This window comes from Anolis sagrei, chromosome 5, assembly GCF_037176765.1.
Source record: "Anolis sagrei isolate rAnoSag1 chromosome 5, rAnoSag1.mat, whole genome shotgun sequence".
Lineage (NCBI taxonomy): Eukaryota > Metazoa > Chordata > Lepidosauria > Squamata > Dactyloidae > Anolis > Anolis sagrei.
The window spans coordinates 72,828,318-72,848,870 of record NC_090025.1 but is presented as its reverse complement, the minus strand read 5'-3'; the positions used below and the strand labels follow the sequence as shown (position 1 = coordinate 72,848,870).

The 20,553-nt window shown below is 40.5% G+C and overlaps 1 protein-coding gene across 3 annotated transcripts in view; it reads right to left on the bottom strand.

Annotated features, from left to right (window-relative positions):
- Positions 1 to 1,961: 1,961 nt before the first annotated feature.
- The window catches only part of DLC1 (DLC1 Rho GTPase activating protein), a 316,025-nt gene continuing 297,433 nt past the window's right edge, over positions 1,962 to 20,553 (bottom strand). For all 3 annotated transcript variants that reach the window (XM_060778552.2, XM_060778551.2, XM_060778555.2), the window contains 8 exons: positions 19,262 to 19,421; positions 18,880 to 19,078; positions 15,915 to 16,128; positions 14,450 to 14,564; positions 13,158 to 13,382; positions 10,384 to 10,601; positions 9,719 to 9,892; positions 1,962 to 7,520 (listed from right to left, as the gene is read on the bottom strand). In XM_060778552.2, coding sequence (XP_060634535.2) covers positions 7,400 to 7,520; positions 9,719 to 9,892; positions 10,384 to 10,601; positions 13,158 to 13,382; positions 14,450 to 14,564; positions 15,915 to 16,128; positions 18,880 to 19,078; positions 19,262 to 19,421 — 1,426 coding nt within the window. In that variant the 3' untranslated portion in view covers positions 1,962 to 7,399. The remainder of the gene's footprint in view (positions 7,521 to 9,718; positions 9,893 to 10,383; positions 10,602 to 13,157; positions 13,383 to 14,449; positions 14,565 to 15,914; positions 16,129 to 18,879; positions 19,079 to 19,261; positions 19,422 to 20,553) is intronic.

Genomic DNA, 20,553 nt, shown 5'->3' with positions numbered 1-20,553 from the left:
TGTCACCACGCTAAAACAGTGGATGTGGCTCTTAATGAGACATGGCGCATTATCATGGGGTGTCTGCGCCCTACACCACTGGAGAAATTACACTGTCTAGCCGGTATCGCACCACCTGACATCTGCCGGGAAGTAGCAGCCAATAGTGAAAGGACAAAGGCAGTGACATCTCCAGCCCATCCCTTGTTTGGGTATCAGCCAGCACGTCAACGACTTAAATCAAGAAATAGTTTTCTAAGATCTACAGAGACACTTGGTGGAACACCCCAGCAAGTGAGAGTCCAAAAGTGGCAGGCTCAAACCCAGAACGTCAATCAATGGCTGATACCAAATCAGAGACTCCCCCCCTGGGCACACAGAAAACTGGGTGACTTGGATGGCACTGAACAGACTGGCACCACGAGATGCAGAGCCAATCTTAAGAAATGGGGCTACAAAGTGGAATCCACGACATGCGAGTGTGGAGATGAGCAAACCACAGACCACCTGCTGCAGTGCAACCTGAGCCCTGCTACATGCACAATGGAGGACCTCCTTGCGGCATCACCAGAGGCACTCCAAGTGGCCAGCTACTGGTCAAAGGACATTTAATCAACTACCAAGCTTGCAAATTCTGTTTTGTCTGTTTGTTTGTTTTTGTTAAAAATGCAATACAAATGTCTGGTTGCTGATGACATGATAAATAAATAAATAAATAAATAACCCACATCTGTGGCAGGCATCCTCAGAGGTTGTGAGGGCTGTTGGAAACTAGGCAAGTGATATTCATATATCTGTGGAATGCCCAGGGTGAGAGAGAGAACTCATATCTGTTTGAGTCAAGTGTGAATGTTGCAGTTGGCCAGCTTGATTAGCATTGAATAGCCTTGCAGCTTCAAAGCCTGACTGGTTGCTGCCTGGGGGAATCCTTTGTTGGGAGGTGTTAGCTGGCCCTGATTAATTCTTGTCTGGAATTCCCTGGTTTTTTTTTTTTACTGTTACTGAAACATGAATCAAGGAACATGAAAGGCACTGCAGACTATTTCAACCTGAGAAGTTAGCCATAGCAGAACACCGGATGAACCAACCTGGACACAGCATATAATTTGAGAACACAGAAATGCTGGACCACTATAACAAACACAGAAAAAAACACAACGGGCATGTCTTCAATATTTCTTTGAAGAATTACCCAGGGGGGCATGACTCTTCAAAGTGGTACTTTTATAGGGTGGCCATAGCATGATGCATTCGGGTCAAAAAGCGTGTTGTTTTTGGGTCCATTTTCATCTGACCCCTCATTTCATTTACTGGAAAGTTACTCGAAAGGGCAGATGTTTTTTTATTTTATTTTTCTCTCTCTTTGTCTCTCAACCAGTAAAAAGCCTGGTGGTGTCCATATTCTGATTGGATAAGAATGGACACAAGTGATGATTACAATTCTTGCAATATGTCTTGTTTTTTTTAAAAAAAATTCTAAAAAATCTGCAGATTGCTGAATTATTTTGAAACTTGGCAGGCCTGCAGTTGTAAATGGGGTCTACAACTTAGAGAAGACAATGATGCTTGTGAAAATGGAAGGAAAAAGGAAGAGGGGTTGACCAAGGGCAAAATGGATGGATGGTATCCTTGAAGTGACTGGCTTGATCTTGAAGGAGCTGGGGGTGGTGACGGCTGACAGGGAGCTCTGGCGTGGGCTGGTCCATGAGGTCACGAAGAGTCAACTGAACGAATAAAGAACAACAAACAACTGAAGTACGTTTCATGCAGATTGTGCCTTTAAAGTTTCCCATTGTAACCAATGGGCCAAACCTCTGCCGAATGAAAACAGAAACACCCCATCCCCTTTCAAGTAACTTTCCAGTACACAAAATGAGGGGTCAGATGAAAACAGACCCGAAAACAGCATGCCTTTTGACTTGAATGCATATCCTTAATAAGGGATATTAAATGGAGGAGAATTCAAGAGTCTCACAAACATAAACATTTAATAGTGCATTTATTGATTATGTTCTGTACAGACATGTAATAGCAAGTTATAAACCTTTTTTCCTTTTACTTAGACTTTAACTGTGTGGAACATATTTACATGGCAGGGGGGGAAGGATAGACAACTTGAGGTACAAACATCCTGCTCCCCCCCCCCCCCCCGAGAGTATCTGAGGTATAAATACAAGTATATTTTAAATAATTACTTTCATGCTTTATCTATGTTGGACAATAAAGTGTGAACACGTATACACGCTTACAACAGATGGTATATACAACATACATTTTTGTACACATTTAAACATGTAAAAAGTATACAAAGAATACACAGTTTCCCTAGTGATGTGAAATACTATACGGTGCAATCTTTAACACAATTTGCCTGGTAGTGAGCTTCATAGTTACAGAAATGGATTTGTTGCCCAGTAAATGTTTTAGGCTAATGTTGTGAGGATGTTGTGGACCACATCTGGGTAGTGTGGTCCACAAAGGGCTTCATCTCTCGATTTCTTATAGAGAAGCTTGGATGTCCAGAGAAAAATAGAAAATATAAGAATTTTATTCCATATTTTTTTCTTACAGCAAGTAGACTGAAAAGTTGGCAATGCTACTTTTCTCCCACTAGGAATCCACTCGTCAACATGGTGGCAGACATGCTAATGGGAATTTTTGGAATTGTGAATGAAAACAAATTAACTTGGCTAAGGTGTAAGTCAATGCTTCTTAACCTGGGGTCCCCAGATGTTCTTGGCCTACAACTCTCAGAAATCCCAGCCAGTTTACCAGCTGTTAGGATTTCTGGGACTTGAAGGCCAAAAACATCTGGGGACCCCAGGTTGAGAACCACTGGTGTAAGTAGGTTAACATACAAGGAGGTGCCCTAGATTCTCCTATGTTCTTCATTGCAGGTCTCCCTGCTCCTGAGCAGATCTGAACAAGCATGATGAGCTGTAACATACAAAGAGCCTGACCATAGAGGAACACGTGAAAAGCAAGTAACATGCGATACCGACATTAAAAAAGCAGGGCACGCAATAATAGTGCTATTGCAAGGATTGCTAGTACATCACATCTTAAAACACCACAATTCTTCATCACACACATGATATATACACTTAACACTGAAAATGGTAACACAAAGGGCTGGTTCCAGCCATGCCTCTGCCTGAAGATAAGGAAAGGTGAAAAACATCGAGGTTACACACTTCCTTTATGTGAATCAGCAAGATGGAACCAATCACCCAGTTTTTCACACTGTCTTTAATACAAGTATCAGCAATCATTTCTGGCTGGAGGGAGAAGAGCAGAAAGGGCAAAAAAGGCAGCGGTTCAGGAAACTTGTGAGAACTTCAATTAGAACAGATATTCTGTAGGAAGTCTTGACGTCACACAAATACACAAACAAAGTACTGTCCATGTTACATTCACTCCTTACACACACTGGTTCAGTGCATCTCTACACTAATACTGCATCTTTACACCAAAGCGGAATCCTTACCCAGGACTGTCATGTTGGGATTTTGGGTGGGTGGAGATAAGATTCACAGCAAGGGTCAACGTCTTTCTTTGGGGCACATCCTAACCACTGAACTGCAAGACAACAGTTTTTATATGACCAAGTATTTTGCTCATTTGACCTCATGATGATGTTCTCCCAAAGAATATTCTCAAATGCTCAGGTTGGGACAAGTGGGCCATACAGTGTTCCCTTGCTACTTCGCGGGTCGCTTGTCGTGGACTCGCTGTTTCGTGGTTTTACAATAAATATGAATTTAAAGTATGTATCACTGTTTGCTGTTTTGCGGGTTTCTGCAGTACTTGCGCTTTCCCTCTTCAGTCCTCCCTCCCTCCAGCCTTGAAGGGCCTTTCTTTCCTTTCCTTCACTCTCTCGCTCTTCTTTGACTGTCTTCTTTGACAGTCACCTGGCAAAGGAAAAGGTAAGGAGAGCTTGCTTCCTTGCCTTCTTTGACAGCTCTTTCCTTCTCTCCCGCAACTTCCTCTCTCAGTCCTCAGCTCCCTCATCTCACCCGTTACCTGAGGACCCACACACCCCTCCAACGTCATGTTTCCCAGCGCAGCCACTGTACTGACAGGGAGATGGGTGAGGGGAGCCATGAGAGGAGGAGGAATAGAGGGTGAAGAAGGCGTGCACGAGCGGGGAAAGAGGAGGGGAGGAGGGCAGGGGGACCCAGGCATGCAAGGAGGAGCCAGCGGGAAGTGTGGTGTGCAAAGGAATGAGGGAAGGAGGAAGGGAAGGGGAAAGAGGAGAGGAAAAAGAAGGCAAAAGGATTGAGTGAGTGTAGGGGGAGAGAAGAGTGGGCAGAGCCACTCCTAGGAGGGAACGGTCTTACGCCTTGTCCCTACTTTGTGGATTTTCACTTATGGTCAGTGGTCCTGGAACATAATACCTGCGATAAGTGAGGGAAAACTGTATTTTATTCCCACTTTGCACATTTTTTAAAAAATTATCACAGTTCTGTGACAGAACCATCATTATCGCCACACCTCACCAAGAACCTTTGGGAAGTATGGGAAATATTTTGCTCCATGCATTTTTAAAAAACAATTAGATTTGATGACACTTGATATTGTACAGAAAAGCAATACAACAATAAAATTCTCTGAATATCTGCCCAAATATTGTAATTGATTTCTTATTGCTAACCTGGCTGACGTAGGATATATGAATAGTTTATAGGTCTGGATTTTCCTTTAAGGGTTACTCACTTGGACAACGGAATGCCTCATCCTTTGAAGCCCTTGTTCACCCTAACTTGTAGTCCTTTGCACTGTGTCACATTATCTGATGGCAGCAAACAATACTCTTTTATTAACAATCAAAACTTCAGAATTTCTGAATATTCTGGAAGTTTTTATCGAAACCATGTGAATAAATGAGGTTATATAGTTATAGTGCAGTGGTTCCCAACCTGTGGTCCATGGACCACCAGTGGTCCACAAGAACTAAAATATGGTCTGCGGCCTCAGTTACTACACCGTTGCAACGAGAGTGACTGATCTCACAAAATCCTCTTATAGTGCTGAGGCTTATTAAATACGGTTTTCTGTGGGTAAGGAGATGGCGACTACTGGATGGCATTATGTTTTAAATCAGAAACTAGAGCTGATGTGGTCTATCCAATGCAATTTTCTGAATCAGCGCCCCAAATAACCAAACTGAATCTAAAGTTGTCCAAAAACTGATTCGTAATTCTTTTGGTACTAATGTTGGAGAGTGGTCCCTTGTCAAAGTGGTCCCTGGTCAAAAAAAGGTTGGGAACTACTGTTGTAGTGGAATATATGAATAGCTTTGGACTTTTCTAACAGCACCCATTATGCCTAATCTTTTTTGAACTTCAAAATCATCCAGTTATGACAATATCCAGTGCTGTTTTTGAGCTACTGGATAGAATTTCACCTCTACTCTTGTGTCTTCTGTTTCTTGTATGAGAGGCACTCAGAAAGAGGGCTATCAATACTCCTGCTTGTTACTTTAGCTAGGGTAAAGTATATAATAAGTATATATTTATGAGTGGGGCAAAGGGAATCAAACATCAGGCAAAACAAAAAGCCCAATATTTATATACATATAAATATAATATTTATATATAGAGACAGCCATAGTTCTGAGTCACTATCTCTGAGACCATTAAAATTTGGGTGGTGCCAACTTAAGCATATTTAAGATTTTGGAGTGTTACAGGCATACCTCAGTTAACAAGGCATCTGAGAGTGAAGCTTCTTTTTATAAAGGCTTTAGGACACATGCCACTGGAAGTGAGTTGCTTCCCATTCAACGGAAGGTGACTGCTTCCGAGTAGCACCAGCCCAAGTGGGTTTCACCTATTAAATCTGAAGCTATAGCTGTGTATAAACTTCAATCAGACAGGAGACTTTTTAGGATGCTGCCCAATATTTGCTGGAACTAAACCTACTAAGAAATGTAGTTATTATTCTTATCTCTGTAAATAGTCCCCCTTTTGTGATGATGATGATGATGATGATGATAATAATGATGATGATGATGCAAAAGCTCTGGCATAAACCAGTACAGGTGGTCCCAGTGGTCATCGGCACACTGGGTGCCGTGCCAAAAGATTTCAGCCGGCATTTGGAAACAATAAACGTTGACAAAATCATGATCTGTCAACTGCAAAAGGCCACCTTACTTGGATCTGCACGCATCATTCGAAAATACATCACACAGTCCTGGACGCTTGGGAAGTGTTCGACTTGTGATTTTGTGATACGAAATCAAGCATATAGATCTCGTTTGTTGTGACATACTGTGTATTTGTGTCAGTAATAATAATAATAATTATTATTATTATATAAGACTGTACTCAGCATCTTTGCCTGCATAAGCTCTAATTTCTTTACAGTCAAATCCAACAGCACATCACACTTTGCTTTGCTGTGAGCTGATTGCTCAATTTTTAGTATCCTGTTTGTATTTTGGATGCTCTGCTATATTTTTGGGTAGTTTCCCGTAACATTAGGAACCTATCTCTGTTCTTTTTATGTTATTTCTGCCATTCGTACCAAGTATTTTATATAAAAAAGCAATGCTTGGAAACACATATGCTTTATGAACTGAGGTACATCTGTATATCCATGATATTTTAAGTGAACACCGAAAAATAGGAAATTTCACAGTAAATCTGTATTTCATGCAAGGGAACTCATGGGGAAGCTGTGAATAATGCAAGTTTCCTGCTATGGCAAGCTCAGATCTGTCTGGGCGCTATGCAAATGCTGGGGAAGCTTTCAAATGGGAATGTGTGCAGAACTACTGCCACTGCAAAATAAATATGTTGAAATCCATTGGGCATTTAAAAAATATCTTCCATCAAAGCAACACACCAGTTTCAGATATTCTGTCTTTGCCTTCTCTGCCGAATAAGTCATGTCTCAATTTTCATTTTTTCCTCTGCCTTCTAGTTCATATCTCTAGCTCTGTGCAAACCTTCCTTCACTTACATTAGCAAGAACCCATTGAAGAGTGCCAACAAATCCAGTGGATGAAACAGTCCCTCGAGAAATGGCACACAGACACAGACACACAAATCTAACATTATATAGGAATGAATCGTTTCCACTATATTCCAGAAATATATTTAGGTCTTAATAAGAGTTTTGCTTCTCAGAAGCAAATTACACAGTTCCAAAAAACATGAATAATATTACTTTTTGTTTAGTTGCACCATCCAATATATTCCAGTCAAGGCCTACACTATAGGCCTAAGATCAAGACGAAGCAGCTTTAAAATGAACGGTATTGCCACAGAGTTTTGCACAGATATCGGATCCATTCAAAACACTCCTTCTTCAGGACCTTAGCAGGCCCCACTACGAGCCATTCTGGAGCACACCACCAACAGTTCCTGAAAGTAGCTGTGTATGCCAATGAATTGTGGGATTGTTTCACTTGTCACCTTGATTTTCCTTCTTTAGTCTCAAGATTCTGATTAACGAAAGAGTCTCTGATCTTGACTACTTCCGCCGCACACAAGTGTCCAAAAGCCTTTGTGTACCAGTCAGGCTTATGTCCCCTGTTTCAAAGAAAGCAAACACATGAAACTGGTAACAGTCACCTCGATTTGAAGGGAGAAAAATGAAAAGACATTATGAGAACAAATATAGGTTGTGTAGCTGTGAGTTTTTCGAGCTGTATGGCCATGCTCCAGAGGCATTCTTTCCTGATATTTCGCCTACATCTATAGCAGGCATACTCAGAGGTTGCAGGGTCTGTTGGAGACTAGGCAAGTGCGGTTTATATATCTGTAATGTCCAGGGTGGGAGAATGATTTTTTTTTTGCTTGAGGCAAGTGTGAATGTTGCAGTTAGCCACCCTGATTAGCATTTAATGGCCTTGCAGCTTAAAAGCCTGGCTGGTTGCTGCCTGGGGGATCCTTTGTTGGGAGGTGTTAGCTGGCCCTGATTGATTCATGTCTGGAATTCCCCTATTTTTTGTGTTGCTCTTTATTTACTGTCCTGATTTTAGAGGTTTTTTTAAAATACTGATAGCCAGATTTTGTTCTTTTTCATGGTATCCTCCTTTCCGCTGAAACTGTCTACATGTTTGTGGATTTCAATGGCTTTTCTGTGTAATCTGACATGGTAGTTGTTGGAGTGGTCCAGCATTTCTGTGTTCTCAAATAATATGCTGTGCCTAGGTTGGTTCATTGGGTGCTCTGCTATGGCTGACTTCTCTGGTTGAAGTAGTCTACAGTGCCGTTCATGTTCCTTGATTCGTGTCTGGGCAATGCTGCGTTTGGTGGTCTCTATGTAGACTTGTCCACTCACCTCTGACCTCTGCAGGAGTCTACCGTATACTTTGCAGCTTTGGACAAGTCTTCAGAGGTACCACCAAACATAGAGCTCAAACACAAATGAAGGAACATTCAACCAGAGAAGTCAGTCATAGCGGAGCACCTGACGAACCAACCTGGACACAGTATACTATAATGGCCTTTCAATGCTAATCTATCTATTTATTTATTTACGACTTGTATATGCCGCCCTTCTCACCTCAAAGGGGACTCAGACCAGCTTACAAGATATATATATACATACAATATATTATATTATTAGCATAGTACAATATCAGTATTATATATTACTATATTGTACGATACCATTATATTGTAATATTATTAGTAAAAATACATGTAATATAAAATATATAATTATAATATTGAATTATTATTAGTCTATTGTATTACATTATAATATTATAAATATTATATGTATATACAATATATTATATTATTAGTAAAGCACAGCAGACAAGATGGAACTGTCTTCTGCCCCCCCCCCTCTTCACTCTGGCCAGACCAGCAGCTGGTGTGTGTGTGTGTGTGTGGGGGGGGGGGGGGGGGTCCCAACTGATATTATATTATATTATATTATATTATATTATATTATAATCAGTAAAGCACAGGAGACAAGATGTAACTGTCTTCTGCCCCCCTCTCTCTTCACTCTGGCCAGACCAACAGTTGGTGCCGGGATTAGTCAAGGTAGCCAACTGCAACATTCACACATTCCACAGAGATATAAACCTCACTTGCCTAGTTTCCAACAAACTTCACAACCTCTGAGGATGCCTGCCATAGATGTGGGCAAAATGTCGGATTGAATGCTTCTGGAACATGGCCATACAGCCTGGAAAACTCACAGCAACCCAACATAGATGGATTTGGGTACTAATCTATCTGGAAGAACAGGAAAAACAGACTTCAGGTATGAATGCTTGAAAATTCAGCATACTTCTGAAGAGTCCTTCCTGGGGAATATGAAGGAAATCCCACTAGAATCATGAGTTTTTGTTAAACAGTAAATACAAATACAGTTGGCTCTCCGTATCCACAAATTCTGCATCCAGGGCTTCTAAATATATTTATAAACTATACAGTAAACTTTGATTTTGACATTTTATATAAGTGATACCATTTTATTATTATTATTATTTAGTATAATGAAACTTCATCTGCAGGAATTTGGAATCTATGGGTGGTGGTGGTCTTGAAACCAAACCTCAATGGATAACAAGGAACCACTGTAAATAGATTCAGATCCATCACCACTCCTGAGTTATCCTTCTTCAGAATACAATACAGGAAAGGGAAGGACAGCCAAGTTGGCATTGGTCTGCATTGCAAATTATCATGTTGCAAGGCTACAACTATAAGGAGTGGACAAGTGCTTTCACATAATGGAGGAAGACAAAAAATGAAACAACCTTTACCTTAAATCTATTCTGCACATATAAGTGAGCTTGGATTTTCCTGATCCACATGGTTCAATTAGATATCTGGACAGGAGCACATTCACTCTGACACCGAGCACTGGGGCACGGTCATGGTCCACTGAGGTGCTTAAAAGTGCACAAGCCCCCTTAGATAGGTTTTTCCTCCAAGTCCTGTTGAAAACAAGTTGAGTTTTATTAAGGAACAAAAACAGTTTCTGGAAGTGAAAATATTATACAAAGACAATGTGATTGTAACATAAATATCTGCATGCAAAGATATCAGTACTAAATAATCTCTATGCAGAAAGGCAACATTGTGAAACCCATGCCAATGACTCAGTGCCATTGTGTAAGGAGCAGTGCACAGCTGCAATGTACATCTCAAAATCTTAATGTGCAATGTCGTAAGCACAACTCCTCTTCAGCCACTATCAGCAGAATACATCTTTTCTGCTGTAATGAATATTTTTCCCTGCACGTGTTGACTTACACATGCATATATATCACTAACATAATGCTGGCCAATGACACATTGCATGGATGGAAATATCAAGTGGGGAGGAATTACACACAGTAAAGAAAAGGATGACTGAATATCTGTGTAAAGACTGTTATTGTAGGACAGGTTTCTGCTACATTGCAGGCAAAATTCACACGTTTACCTTAGAACTACATAGTCTCTGGCCGGATGTGGTGCCATGCTGTTTTGCACATATTGGTAAACATCAGTTTGGCTATCCAAAGTCTCCACCACTTTTGCATCTAAAAGATCTTCATCCCAGAAATGCTGCTCTTTAAGTATACGGCTTAAGACGTCTTCAGGAGTTGCAGGGATTTCAACTGTGGATTTCCACAACCGGAGAGGGGGACCATCACAAACCTAAAAAGCATTATTGCAATGGAGGTCTGAGTTAAATTCAAGTTCAGTTTATGCTTCCTGATTGAACAACTCTTTGATGCTGTTAACCTTTATAGATTTTTATAGACAGTGTTCTATTTCTTTATCATGTTATTTTGTAACTGTTTATTTTTATTTTGTTATTTCTTGTATTTTATTTTGATGTTATTTTTGCTTCTTTGTATTTTATTTTGCTGTATTGTAATTTTGGGCTTGGCCTCATGTTAGCTGCCCTGAGTCTCCTTCAGGGAGATGGTGGCAGGGTACAAATAAAATTATTATTATTATTATTATTATTGAACTAATGCAAGCTGAAAACAAAATGAAGCATTTAGCTATCATTTGTACCTCTGTCCTTCCCAATACAGAAGTGAAAAGTATGGATTGGCAAGGAGGCTAGCAAGCATAATTCATAAAGTTTTTTTGTGTGTGTCAGGAGCGACTTGGGAAACTGACTGCAAGTTGTTTCTGGTGTGAGAGAATTGGATATCTGCAAGGGCATTGCCAAGAGGATGTCTGGATGTTTTAACATCCTGTGGGAGACTTCTCTCATGTCTCATGTCCCCACATGGGAAGCTGGAGCTGACAGATGGGAGCTCACCCTGCTCCTTGGATTCAAACCACTGGCCTTTCGGTCAGCAGTCCTGCCAGCACAAGGCTTCAACCCACTGCGCCACCAGGGGTTCCTATTCATAAAGTGACCCAATTAAAAATATACGACGAATACAATGAGGAATTCTTTTCACAAATAAAATGAAGAGGCCAATACATGATAAAACCAAACCATCAGTTTAGTATTCTCTATTTCAGGGGTTGTTCTGGAACTGCATGTGATCCACACAATGTTTTTGTGGCCCTAAGACCCTTCAGAATCCATAGACATTTTTCTGGTCAAAGAAAGGAAGATGGATTATTGCTCTTGGAAGTTTTCAGGTGCATCAATTTCTTATTCAAATGAACTTCTGTCACTTTGCTTTTAATAAGTGACAGTGTCATGTATTGTTACACACTGTGAAAATATCATTGTATTGCGCAAGGATTTGGGTGACACCCCAAAGTTACTGTTTAAATGTATAATCTATTATTTGTGAATGGCACATGTGGAATATCCTCAAAACATTTATTCTGGAGGGGCAGTATTGTCATATCCAATGGCAATACTGTTCAAAGACAGGGATCTGTCTCTCATCCTGTGAAGACAGGAAAATGTGAACTAATCTCCATGTGAACAGAAGCACTTTTATGACTGTAACAGCTATCACATTTGACAGCTTCATCTTTCCTGCAACTTCCTACATAGCTGCTTCTGCCAAAGCATTTGTATCTGGAAGGAGAACAAAGAGACCGTGGTGGTAGCACTGGAACAAAGCCGGGTGTGTTTCTTTTTGAGTGCGGATTGCAGTTATCAGAATAGATTACTGCAACAGTCACCTGAAAATTTTGACTCTATGGAAGTTCAACCACAGTTCCCAGTATGAGCAAGATCTCAATCTTCTATATTGTTTTCATGTTCATTCAAGTCATTTCTAAGTTATGGTGACCCTAAGGTGTCCCTATCATAGGGTTTCCTGGACTTGAGTGTGTGATTTGTCTCAAATTATCCAGTGGGTTTATATCACCGAGCGGGAAATCACACTCTGGTCTCTAGCATTGTACTTCAGTGCTGAAACCATTACACCACACTGGCTTTTATTGTCTATTCTGGCAAAGGGTTTAAATTCCATATCACCTTTCAACTGAATTCCATATCCCAATTTAACTCATGAAGACTATACTGAAATCTGGATGATTTTAACATTGCTCCCAGTATAATATTTTTTTTGGTAACCAAATCAGCAAATTTGATTTCAACTCAGCTTATGCCATCTTTCCCATTTTTGGGGAAAGACCTTTAATGAGTCATTAAAGGTTAAGGTTTCCCCTGACATTAAGTCTAGTAGTGTCCAACACTGGGGTGGGGATGGGGTGCTCATCTCCATTTCTAAGCTGAAAAGCTGGTGTTGTGCGTAGACATCTCCAAGGTCATGTGGCCAGCATGACTGCATGGACTGTCATTACCTTCCCGCAGAAGTGGTACCCACTGATCTCCTCTAAAGTGAACAATTTTATTGATCAGTCAGTTGGCCTTATCAAAACAGACAATGCAAACACAACATACATCTAGTTCTCTTAAAATAAAATACAAATAGACAGGTATTTGTCAGCTTGAAACCAATGCAGCTTAGATTGATCTACTCACATATGAATGTTTTCAAACTGCTAGCTTGGCAGAAGCTGGGCCTACCATCGAGAGCTCATCCTGCTCCCCAGATTTGAACCGCCAACCTTTCAGTCAGCAAGTTCATCAGCTCAGCAGTTTAACCTGCTGCGCCACCAGGGGGTCCTATTGAGCCATTATTTGCATTTCATTATTTTTTCAAAGCATAAGACCAACACAGTTTCCCTTCTCTAAAATGCATAAACAGTGTGGTTTCATTTGCTTTCCCATCCCCATGCATTTGCATTACAAACTACCTTCTTGAAATTATGCTCAAATACCTTCTTGCAGGCAAGCTCTGCTTGCTCTGAGGTGGAGCAGCTGACCCAGCCTTTAAATTTGTCTTTAATCTCCTTCAGCAAATCGTCCATACAGTCTTGGATGTAAGAGCGATAGTCGGCAGGCTCAGAGTTAGAGTTATGAGCTCTCCCCAGTTCCTCCAAGCTCACAGGTCTAAGATCTTGTTCTGTATAAGAATTGCGACATCTGCTCATTTCTTCAGGAATCTAAGAATTGGAAGAATTCCAGAGGCAGAGGGACAAAATGGAGAAACAGTCAGAGAGATACAACTGATGACAATATCCCATTATGCATTTTATAAGATTTCATTTGTGCTGTTTGAGACTCTAAACCAGTGGTTCTCAACCTGTGGGTCACCAGATGTTTTGGGCTTCAACTCCCAGAAATCCTAACAACTGGTAAACGCTGTAGGCCAAAATCCCTGGGTAGCAGCTGGTTGAGAACCACTGCTCTAAACCAAAGCTTCTTAAAACTGTGGGTTGCAACCGCATTTGAGACCCCTTACATGGAAGGCATGAAAAATTGATGCTGTTTGCCACCTAGTGGTTGTTTTAGACCATTACATGAATCTGTGAGCAACAATATGCAGCAAATACTTCAGCTAAACTTCATATAAAAGGAAAATCAGCCTGCTTTATTTAGAAAGTCTTGCAAATGCTGACTTTGCTCAATGGCTATATTTCTGTTTTAGAAATACTTTCCAAGATGGCACTGACTGAGAGAAAATGCAGCAACATGGTTGCAAAAGCATAATGCAAGAATGATGAAAGAGTGGATCATGTATTGAATAGAGGATTCTGGATATAATTCAAAATTGTTACATCGTGGAAAAGTGGGTTATTGAAAACCCAATTCAATAATTTCCATTCTTTGACGGCACTCTGATCTCTAACCTATCAAATAAGTGAGGATGCCTGTAATCATTTCCTCATGCAGTAGCAGGTGTGATGAGAGGTGCAGTTCCTCAAGGTCCCTAATCTTTCATAGTTGCCCATCCCTGGCTTATGGGGTTCAGAATAAGCTGTGTGGTGTAGACCACTTTGGAAGACAGTCAGAAGGCTTCTAGTCCCACCACTTGCTGCCTGACTGAGGGAACTACTTTCTTTTGGCCAATGTCAGGGGACCAGTCCTGCCCTTTCAGACTCTTTCAACAGTGTCCCACTAGTGAAACTAGCTGACCAATCCAGCATGGCGATGTCAAAAGCAAAATCAAGAATGCAATGCAGGATATTAATAGAAGGTCTTAGAAATCAATTTATAGTAAAATATTCACCTGAAACAACTTCTTGCACTCAGCAATCATGTGGCCCAGGCCTTGCGTTGCAGCCAAGTTCTCATTTAAATCTTTTTGATCAGGTTTTCCTAAACTCTGCTTCCTCTGCATCACCCTGTTAAAACACAATTTTCATTAACGATCAGTGGGAAGGCTGTGTATAATGTATCAGTGGGCCAATTTAATCTCTTATACGAAAGGGGAAATCTAGAAAAACTTAAGAATTCCACCAGAAGGCTCATGATAAGCTTTGTATCTGAATTTTGGGCTCTGATGGGCTAAGAGACAATAGATAAGTGCCTTGAATAAATAAATAAAATGTCTAGCACTTTTCTTCATTTATAACAATGGCTTCCAACCTTTTTTAAAAAACCATTTGACCAGGTACTACTTTGACCAGGCACCACTCTCCAACATTAGTACCAAAAGGGTTACGAATCAGTTTTTGGTCAACTTTAGATTTAGTTTGGTTATTTGGGGTGCTGATTCAGAAAATGGCATTGGATAGACCACATCAGCTCTAGTTTCTGATACAGTGTATATGCATCCAGTAGTCACCATCTGCTTGCCCACAGAAAAATGTATTTAATAATTTATTAAATCCAATGCAATTTTCTGAATCAGTGTCCCAAATACCCCTAGGAACAGGTCTAAAAATGAAGACACTAAGGCACTTCCTTCCAGTCATCACATGCAACGGCTCCGCTCAGGGGGAGGGCGGAGAAACAGCAGTCAGGAGGCTTGTTGTGACACCTTTCATGGGTAGTCAGCCTCTCCCCTCCCAACATCCCCATTACCTCAGAGGGTTTTGTGAGACCACTGGTGGTCCATGGACCACAGGTTGGGAACCACTGATTTATAATATAATGATCAGCCAGGTGCCTATGGTTTCCCACTATATCATATTGTTAATAGTTGTATAGTTCCCTTGCATGGTTCCACCCTATGGAATTCTAGGACTTGAAATTGGGGAGGCATATTGAGAGCCATCAGCCAGAAAGCTCTTATGCCTGAGCAAATTCTGGTGTGTCTCTAAACTACAAACTCCAGGATTCCACAGGATTGAAGACAGTTAAAATGGAAATATAGTGCTATATCTGCGTTTATGAAAAGCTAGGAACTGTTAACATTTTTATTAACATTCCCAGCTGTGCTAGGTAGGGAGGGGTTTGGAAGTTGTAGTCCAAAAACATATATTTTTCTAAGACTTTCCAAGCTCTAAGTATGAATAAAATACTGCTTTCACCCATGCACATTCACCACTTCTCAAATCCAGCAAGGACTTAAATGTCTGAATGATCACAACTATTCAATTACTGGCGTTTTATTACCCACAATATTGTTCATCAGAGACCATTTATGCAAAAGCGGTAGCAATTTTGGTTTTGAAGGGAAATTTCAACCTTTTAAAAGGACAAGCTATTGGAAGTGCTTCAGCAGCAAAGGCCACCAGGATGAGACTTGCCTTGGTGAAGAATTTTCCCTCTTCAAGGTGTTCAAGTGGAAAAGGGAAGGCGCTAAGCACACAGCCAGATTTGTTGGCGTCATTTGGTTTTCCTTCACAGCAGCCGTGACATCACTCAAAAAATATAGGAGGATCTGTAGGACCTCTCTGTTCTCATCTGGTAGGAGCATAATGGCCGCCTTGATCGCCTGGAGACGCTGGTCCTTTGGCACATCTGCACAAGATTAGCAATCCTCTCAAGTCAATGATTTTCCACACATATAGCATGAATGCATCCCAAAGCAAATGCTCGTTTCAACTATTTTTGACTTCAGTCTGCAATGATTTCCTGTAGTGCGTTGCATTGCATACCATTCATGGCACATGAAGGTTTTCTGGATTCCCCCCCCCCTCCTTTTTGGTCCACAGCTTAACCGCCCTCAGGTATTTCCTGCCTAGCAAGAGACTCAACAAAGCTCTGAGTTAAATTTAGATTTTTAATTTTGAGAGCCACACACTTCTGCAGACCTGCTTAAAAGGCCCATTAAATTAGATGGGGGCTCCACCATTTTATGAACATGGGTGGCGACGAGCATACAAAGGCTAAGCTCTGCCAATTTTGGCTGCAAAAAAATTCATACACACCAGCGAGACACACATTCCTCAATCAGGAAGGCAATTAAAATAAATAGCCCTCAAACTATTCCTAACTTTGGCACCACAAAATGTCCAGACTGAGCTTCAATAAGCAGAGAGGACAGCTTGAGTGGACATTTTTAAGAAAAGGGAGATGGATACACATCACAGAACTCCAGATTTAGAAAGACAAAGTGGCCATGACACTTTCTATACTTGCTTTTTAACAATAAAGGTAAACTTAAAGTTTCCCCTGAAATTAAGTCTAGTTGTGTCCAACTCTAGGGTGGTGGTGCTCATTTCCATTTCTAAGGAATAGCCAGCATTGTCCGTAGACACCTCCAAGGTCATATGGCCAGCGTGATTGCATGGAGAAGTACCTATTGATCTACTCACATTTGCATGTTTTTGAACTGCTAGGTTGGCGGAAGCTGGGTCTAACAATGGGAGCTCATCCAACTTCCCGGATTTGAGCCGCCAACCTTTTGGTCAGCAAGTTCAGCAGCTCAGCGGTTTAACCTGCTGTGCCACCATGGGTTCCTCTCAATAAGCATCCCAATTTTTACAATAAGCCTTGCATAATGAGAGAAATAACAGAGAAGCTGATTCATTTTGTTTCTAATTAACAGACATAATTGGGGATGTGACAAATACAAGGAAAAGACATTAAAAATAAAAACAGAATGCAATAATTTAGAAAGTCAACACTAAAAATGAAAACATGTCAAAGCTCCAATTATCTTGCACAAATTGCAGCAAAAGTACACCCCACACTGTCCAAGTCTCAAGTCCTCAATGAGGATCAGTTAGTTTAGTAAAGTCTGAGGGAATTCCCTTCCTCTGTGTCTCCTGTAAGAAGGTTGGAATGTATCTAATTTCTTCTTTCCTGTCTGTTTCTGCTCTCAGTCTGGTTGTTTAAAATGCATACTTTCCTACTGCAAGCCTTTTAAAAATCTGACTTATGTTCTCTTACATCTTTAGTATGAGCTGTGTGCTTTGAGATCTCTCTCTGCTTGTGTATCAGAGAAATGTAGTGATTGTTCCCCCCCCCTTTAAAACCTTAGAAGAAATGGGTGTTAGAGTAACTCAGATCCAGTTCTTGATTATTAAGAAATGTAGTTAGTTCTTTATTATTATAAATAAATATTTTGTGATTTTTAAGATTGGGCTCTGCAACTTTGCCTACCCAAGCTCTAAATTCTTTACAGCCACATCACACGGCACACTTTGCTAGCTGTGAGCTGAATGCTCAACTTTTAGTATCCTGTTTGTATTTTGGATTCTCTGATTTATTTTAGGGTAGTTTTCCCTAACAGTTAGATTGCAGTCCCCATGATTGCTTGCTACTGTTTCTGCTGACTTTATATGTGTGTGAGGTCCCATACATGGAAGAAGGCCTTCTTTGCTTGACATCTCCGTTATGGAATACCTTCCACTCTGATGCCCAATTGGCCCCTGTATTGGGGTCATTTCAGTTTCAAGTCAAAACAATTCTTTTTTAAATTAAAGTCTTTGGGGCCAAATTGATTGTATCCCATTTTCAAATTAATTTATTTTAAATTGTTTTAACATATTTTACATAATCTGATTTTGAGTGATAAATTATGTTTTTAACCTTCTAAGGCAGTGACAGACTTTGTATTTCTAGGTGCAAAGATTACTGCAGATGCAGACTGCAGCCAGGAAATCAGAAGACGTTTACTTCTTGGGAGGAGAGTAATGATCAGTCTTGATAGAAGAGTGAAGAGTAGAGACATCACACTGGCAACAAAGATCTGTATAGTTAAAGCAGTGGTATTCCCTGTAGTAACCTATGGATGTGAGAGCTGGACCATAAGGAAGGTTGAGCAAAGGAAGATATATGCTTTTGAATTGTGGTGTTGGAGGAAAATCCTGAGAGTGCTTTGGACCCTGAGAAGATCCAACCAGTCCATACTCCGGGAAATTAAGCCTGACTGCCCATTGGAGGGAAGGATATTAAAGGCAAAGATGAAGTACTTTGGCCACATCATGAGAAGAAAGGAAAGCTTAGTGAAGACTGGAGAAAATGGAAGGAAAAGGGAAGAGGGGCCGACCAAGGGCAAGATGGATGGATGGTATCCTTGAAGTGACTGGCTTGACTCTGAAGGAGCTGGGGGTGGGTATGGCCAACAAGGAGCTCTGGTGTGGGCTAGTCCAGGAGGTCACAAAGAGTCGGAAGCGACTGAACGAATAAACAACAACAAACCTTTTAAAATTGAGAATATCAATAAATATTTTGTTTTCTGCATCAAACTCTGAGAAACTGTGTATCTAAGGATAAATATTTAGAAACGGCAGAAACTACACTGATGAACAATCCATGACTTACACTGGTAGATCTGTAAGAAAGTTTCCGAAAGTTTGTTGGTCAAGAGTGGTTCAGGCAGATCACGGAAATATTGCTTCAACATGTCAGCCACATCGTAAGCAGACTGCCCTTCATAGCTGACCCTGCCTGTTGAGCTTTCATTCATCTGTCGTAATGCCTGGATTCTCGACTTGACCCCAGATTTTCGGAAAAGGCCAACCTACACAACAAGATGGAGAGAGTTACACATTTCATAAATTGAGGGTTCATTATTTTGAGTTTGGCAATTAATGCATTTCTGTGACTATCAACACAATTTTCTAAAGCACACATCTGAATGAGACACATTAGTAAAAATAAATTTTGTGGATTTTGGAAGGCAAAAGTGGAAGAAGAATCCAACCTGATCCAGGCAGTGGTTGCGAAGGTATCTCATGGCTTGTTGAATGCTCTGAGGAAGAGGCTGCCCTGTACGTTGGACAATCACTGTTAAGGGAACTCCAAACACATTTCGGTCTTTATAATCTGGGACTTTTATCCTTTTCATGAACTTTGGCACAGCCCTGCAGAGAAACAGAAATAAGCATGCTAAAAACTGAAAAGAGTTTCAAGTGTCTTTTTAAATGCACATGTAGTCTTTCCCAAATACCCACTCTACATTTCTATTTCCATCTGTGGGCTGTGGAGGAAGAGGTTTGCCAGCAAATATCTCACTTGACTGAGAATAGCAGTATGGAAAACCTGAACTCACAGCATTCCGCTATGTTAAGAAAATGCTGTCAGAAAAGTCCCTAAAATGTAATCATAGTGTTTGAGAGAAGAAGTGTAAACAGTTTTTAGCTGATAGCTCAACTGGCGTCTATTAGCTATTTGTCACTTTAAAAAAATCTTTGTGAATTTTAATTTTGAATCATTATCTACTAATTTACTTCTAGCTTGGAATTGGCTGCAGAGGCATATAAAGTTTTCAGGCCAGATGAACTTTTTTCATTGCAAGGTTAAGGGCTATCACTCACTATGAAAGAAAAGTTTGTTTTCCCTTTTACGGTAAAATATCAAAAAAGCCCTCAAAATAAATGTAAAATGCTTTTAAACTGAGCTTGGAATTTTATTTTTAGATTTTTAAGGAGTTATAGAAAAGAAAAATATTTTTTCTCAAGCTCTGCCTTCAACTTGTGTGTAAAAATTTCTTGATTAGTCTTTCAAGAAGTTGAATCCTTATTTCTTAACAACAACAACAACAACAACATCTTCTTTATTCTTGTATCCCGCCACCATCTCCCTAGAGGGACTTGGGGCAGCTGACACACAGCACAAGTTGCCTGAAAACAGAACATAAAATGAAAACAATTTTAAAATACGATTAATACAATATATGGATGGTGCTCCATGCAGTCATGCTGGCCACATGATCTTGGAGGTGTCTATGGATGACGCCAGCTCTTCGGCTTAGAAATGGAGATGAGCACCAACACCCAGAATCGGGCACAACTGGACTTAATATCAGAGGAAAATCTTTACCTTACTTTACCTATGGACATACAAAACATCAACTAACACTCAATTCAAAACAGTGCTCATCAATTAATGGTGGTAAGCTCTATAAATGTGGCCAGGGAGTAAACAATCGAACCGGGAATGGGATAAGTGTAAAGCTGTAGCCATGGGAAGAGGGCATGGGAAAAAGTACAACGC